The following is a 6,000-nucleotide window of genomic DNA, read 5'->3' as shown; positions in this document are numbered from 1 at the left end:
AGCAGTCATAGTCCTCATGTGAGCGAATCTGACAGCAATGATCAGATCCATGAAATTGCGGTACATCTTGAATTCCCTGCTATCATCTGGCTGAGAGCCCCAGAGACGACCCAATGTGTAGACGAGGTTGATGGTGCAAAGAGAGCGCCATTCATCTGCACCCAACTTTCCACACTTTGTAGATCCAGCATTGTTCGGTGCTGCGGCAACCCATGAAGGTAGCATAAGATGTGTCATGTCATCCCAGACATGTTGGAGGGTATGTTTGCCCAGAACCCACGTCACTTTCGCCTTCTTACTCTTTGACTTCTTGACCTTGATTGTGTCGTTCAATTTTCCTTTGTCATCAATCACACCGGTATGTACACGCTGCAAGTTAGTGAATCAGGGTTCGAGCATTTCAAGAAAGGGTCACTGATGACTCACCCAGTCTTGCAACTGCTGTAACAGGCCGTCCTTGGTGAAATTCTTCTTAAAATACACAGGTTCTCTCTCTGCGCCAATAGCTTGCGTATCCATATCGAACTCTGCAGGAGCATCACGGATTGCCGCATTCGCACCCATGTTCCTTAGTTTCAAGGCACAGAGTGTGGCAAGGACCGCTTTTTGAAATCGCATCAAGCCCCCTGCGGAATTCTCCAAAAGAACAATCGCATCTTCGAGACCACCCTTCATAACTGCTTCAGGTTCGGATGGTGGCAAGACTGATTCCACCTCGGGCTCAACAACTCTATTCCCATGCGCATCAAACCATCCATGATCGATTCTCTGTACACCTTGCCGTCAGCCTATGAAGTCTTTTTACTAACCAAAAGCTGGAACTTACGTATTGAATCAGATTCTTGAGTAAATACTTTTTCCTTCCAGCAAATCGGACCGTCTGTAGCTCATGACAGATGCAATAAAGGACTTTTTCGGGCAGCTTCTGCAGCTGCTCTAAGCTTCCTTCTCGCAAGATACGCATACCATCTTGCACTTGTTTTACAGAGGCAAGATCCACCACCTTATCGAATGTGATGCCAGGTCCGTCCTTGAAGTCTGCGTCCATTCCCCAGATGTCCCTGCACTGTCTCTTGAGATGACCGAGAAGAAGGGTGTGCATAGAGTCGATGACAATGAACTTTGTAGTGTCCCAGTAGGGAAGCCTGAGTAATTCTGACCACCGAACTCCAGTTTCGGTATATATATTCGCTCGTTCGGCTGTTGATTGAGCATCTTGCCAACAGACGGCTGATTTATAGTGCTCATCTCTGGTCCATGGACGCCATGATTGCCAATCAAGATCTTCAATATCTCTGATGGTCTGGTGGCAGAAAGAACAAAAGCGAAGGTGGGAACAGGAGGCAAAACCTGACATCTGGCGGGTGGCGGGTAAATCACATACCAAAGGACCTAGGGCAGCGCGAATAAGTCGACCAGTTTTGGGGAGGGAGGCAGTCCAAGTAAGTTGTACTCCTTTGTGCCATAGAACAACCAGATCATCCATGACAGGTCTAATCAAGTGGTTAATTTGGTGTTGGGACGGTTCACGAGGTCCAGGGATGATTCCAACCAGGCAGATGTTTTCCACCTTATAGTGAATAGATGGAGGGAGGTTGAGGCATACAAGATAGATGGCACCAGATGACACTTTTTTGCCAGCTTCCCGCATTCTGTAAGGATTGAAACCATCAAAGCACATGCTAAAAACCACCCTCCCTTCGTCGTCCGGTGCATCGAGGAAATGCTTTTCATCAGGTCCGCGGAATGTACAAAGTATCTGAGCATCCCAAATGTCTTGAACTATGCTAGGCCTATGACTGCCATCTTTCGGAGGGGTGCGCTTTAGATGCTTCTCAATATCTGAGCGGGAGTACAGTCGAGCCAGCCAATGCTGCACATCCTGACAAAGGAAATGCCTAGAAGGAGTGATGTGGGTCTTGCGATGATTACGGACGGTTTTAGTTTTCTGTAGCTTTCTACCGCATGTGTCGCTGGTGGGCGTCTCGCGGTAAGTACAGTGTGTAGGGTATGGGGAAACTTCAGGGTAACAACAAAAGCAATCAGGACAGCACACAAACAACTTTGTGGCAGGAGCGAGGTGTAGATTCTCTGCAACAAGGCGGATGTCGCCTGGGACACTTGCAACAATAGGCTCGTGACTGAGTTCACGGTTTTCCCTCCCTAATGCCAAGCTCCGAGTGATCACCATCCGCAGACCAAAAGCAAGTAGATTGCAGTGAGCCATAGAAAGCCCGCACAGAAGGTGAACTGCAGACAACAATAAATGGCACAGGAACGATATTGGCTCCCTCTCGAGTGAAGAATGCTTGTGGTATTGCTCTGGAAATGGCTAAGCCTTGACATAATTGAACATCAGACTTAAGACTCACCGCATTCAATCACTGGCACATCATTTGGAACCACTTTCTTTGTCTTTCTTTTGGCTCGAAGCTGACGCTTCCACTCCGCAGATTTTAATTCTGTAATAATGACGAGCTCGTTCCGAAGTGCTTTTTGCGCAGCCTTTGAGCGAAGGCGAATGTCGACATCGGGATGCTTTGATCCATCCTTGGCAACTTGATACGACTCGAAAAGCCACTCCTCATAGCCAATCATTTGAGAATTTGCAGGATGTGCGTCATCGATTGCGAATCGACCCATATTGATGAATTGTTCAATGTTCGGTAGATGTTCTACTACCGGTGGGCAAGTAGAAGAGGCTTCAGGAGGATCAATGAATACCAACCCCGATGCAACAAAGTCTTGGATGCGAGAACTCTTCAGTTTATCTTCAAAGTGATGCAGGAGGTCCACGTAGGTGGATTTTGAGGATGACAAGTCCTCCATATCCCCGGACTCATCAAACCGAAGACTCGAGGAATTGACCTTGAAACAGAGATTTGATCCTTCACGAATATATCCAATGTAGAGTGCACAGGTGGTAATTGTCCACTTAGTGAGACTGCATGTAGTACACGCGGGACTTCAGTGGGTGTAGCTTCTGCTGGAGCCAGCCCACGCTTTGCTTCCCTCCTTTGATGGGCTGCGTGCTCTTTTGCACCAATATATTTTCCTCGAACAGGAAAGCCGGTCACCAAATCGATACTAGTTTCTGGAAAGCATTCTGCACAGACGCAGAGCTTTTGAGTAGATGGGGGAAGCAGAAATTTTTGTCCTAGGGGCTGACCGTCCTTCAAACGAGGTGGCATGATTCTGTCCGTCACGGTTGAGCTCAGGGATCTGTTGAGGGTGGCAACAGCAACTAGTAACAGACCAACATGCAATACTAAAATTTCTATGTACGAAGATTTGCAGGTGACAATATATATAATATCGGCCATTCATTGCTTTGTCATGATTAGCCTTGCATGTATAACCACGTGAAACATCACCCACTGCAACTCTCTTCTCCTCCTAAGTCCTCACAGCCCACACTTGTAAAGCCCCACCCTTCCAGCCTGGGAACTTGTACCATGCACGACAGAGAGCCTCCGAGATGACTATAGCTTGCAACGGATGGGGAGGGTGGACTGCCCAATGGTTGACCAGCGCTGTAGGCCTTCCCCCAAACACCCTGCACAAAAGATCCAGTGGAGCTGCTGTGTTGCATTGTGCTAAACCACTGAGTGGCGCCACAGCTTGCTGAACCTTTCTAAAGTAAAGGTCGATCATTGAATGAAGAATCACATACAATTCTCACTATCATCTTTTTTTGTCAGCTTTTTCCAAAACAAACACGGGGAAGGATAAGCTGGAGATTGAGATAAAGAACATGCCCAATTGAGTCTGGGACCCACGGTACGCATCCAATGATCGGCTTTGTTCGTGATGTACCGTGTTGAGCGGTTGAACCAAACATTCAAACTGAAAGTCACCGTCTTCATTTGCACACTTTCTTTTGGCCATAATTTCTCCGACCTTTCAGCGCTTCAGCCCACGCTTGCCTTCAGCCCAGCTAGTATATGGAGAAGGAGATCACGAAAGAGATAGACAAAGATATTTGTTGTATGTGCTGTCCTACTATAAAATGAGCTAATTGTGCTGGTGACAGATTGATAATCTGACATGTCTGATGATTTTACAGCACTCAGGTCAGTGTGTCAGCTGGAAGACAATATATTCAAGTACTCACCTTATGACAGGAAAATCTATGCTTGCTTTTGGACAGGCATTACATCGTGCCGATGTAGAGACTCATTCCTGAGTAGCCTCACAATGGCCTATATTGCAATGTAGGTCAAGTCCACAATACTACGCATGCAACACGACACTAGCGCGATAAATGCGACATAGGCGACACAAACGCGACATAGGCGACACAAACACGACATAGGCGACACAAACGCGACATAGGCGACACTTGCGCGCCTTAGGCGCATTTTCCCATGCCTAAGCGCCCTATGGCACCTGACTTCCCAGAGTGTTTTCCCATGTCCAACCAAGTTCCCAGGTATGTATTTCTCCATTGATCATTTATTTCATTATCGTACCATGTTGATTTTCACTTGACATTACACTTTACCTTCAACTACCATCATCTCACTACTACGAGTTTTTTACTATGTTTTGAATATATCATTGCAAGCCCTAGTAGCAGTTAGCTCTAGTGGTTACATCCGCATCGCACCTCACGCCTTAACGTCTCAGTATTGTCCGCATACCGCTTTCGCCCTGTTCCGCTTTGCAACGCGCGACTTTCCCGTGCTTCGCGCCTCTATAGCGCCTTGTTCCCGCGCCTGTCGCCTTATTGCACGCTTCGCGCATTCCCCCTAGAGTTGTCTATATTCGTGGATCTCAGCTCTCTTGCATCCCCTAAGGGACGAACATATTGCACACTATCTTCCTCCCTTCAACATATATATCAGCTGCACCCTCAGCTGAGTTGAAGATCCTTCACCGAGTCAACGACATTCGGAACTTAGAGACACGGAGTGCTGTAAATGTTTTTGCATTTATCTCAAACCCTGCCGATGGCATTGAATGTAAGTCATGTACTTTAACTAGAATATATATCTACGTCCTAACTGATTTCATGCAAGATTTGGTTACTATTCTCAGTGCAAGTGATATAGACTTCACAGTTCAACGCAAAATTACTCCAGACTGGGACATCGAAATCATTGATCATAATGATGTGTGCTACGTAATACCTTGAATCAATTATCAACCGGCCTCATGTTTTACAGGACATAATACGCTTGCGCTGGACCATCCCATCCCATAGTCCTGGTATGGTTTGGGAAGTGACATTCGACAATAATCACGTTCGTCGAGATTTCTCTGAGTGTTTAGTCTCCTATAGAGAATATGCATGTACACAGTTGGAGGTGGGCCTTTGTGATGCATTTAGCACAGACTTCAATGAGCTCCAAAATCCTGACAAAGACGAGGGACAATATATTTTGGTTTAGGCGAGTACGTAATCACTCCAGTTCAATACACAAAGACGGTCAGTTCATTGTGCGTTGGATTATTAACTTGCTTGTGCTTCTGCAGGTGTGCAGCTCATTCTATTCATTCAGGCAGCCCTTGTAGCATGTCTTATGCTTGTCTTCCTTGCATTGATTTTCATACTGCTGCGTGATTCCCGAAATCGAAAAGCGCCTCACACTTTACAATCCCGATCCTCTCCCCGTTTACCTCAGTGGTAAGCTTTGTAAATCACCATTGCAAAGTTTGGATCATTTTCAAATCGAACTTAGGTTGACATGGCTGACGTGGTGTTCAAATGAATTGATCTACTTCCCAGGGTTTGCTGCTGCAGCGCATAGTTACGTGCAGGTCACGTGCATGCGATATTGACGGGTTGCTTGCCCCCTCATGTGCAATGATTCTTTTAAGAGATCACGAATGGCTAGCTAGTCATAACATTCATAATTCTTTTCACCGTGTTGGACTTCGACACTGAGAAAATATTGAACTTTTGTAAGAATGCAGTCACATGAACAAACATATACAAATGCTGGACTGCACTTTCCAATGGTCTAAATATACTATCCAGGAGTCTGACAAAGCTTT

The 6,000-nt window shown here is 46.2% G+C and overlaps 1 protein-coding gene across 1 annotated transcript; it reads right to left on the bottom strand.

The window, feature by feature from the left end:
* Window positions 1-2,433: 2,433 nt before the first annotated feature.
* F5891DRAFT_923799 (uncharacterized protein) lies at window positions 2,434-2,802 on the bottom strand (the record flags this gene model as incomplete). The annotated part of the gene is made up of 1 exon (XM_041373837.1): window positions 2,434-2,802. A coding segment is annotated over one exon (369 nt), but the record flags the coding sequence as incomplete, so codon positions are not given.
* Between the last annotated feature and the right edge of the window lie 3,198 nt (window positions 2,803-6,000).

The sequence above is a fragment of the Suillus fuscotomentosus genome, assembly GCF_016647785.1.
Source record: "Suillus fuscotomentosus strain FC203 chromosome Unknown F5891scaffold_70, whole genome shotgun sequence".
Lineage (NCBI taxonomy): Eukaryota > Fungi > Basidiomycota > Agaricomycetes > Boletales > Suillaceae > Suillus > Suillus fuscotomentosus.
This window is presented reverse-complemented; position numbering and strand designations above follow the sequence as displayed.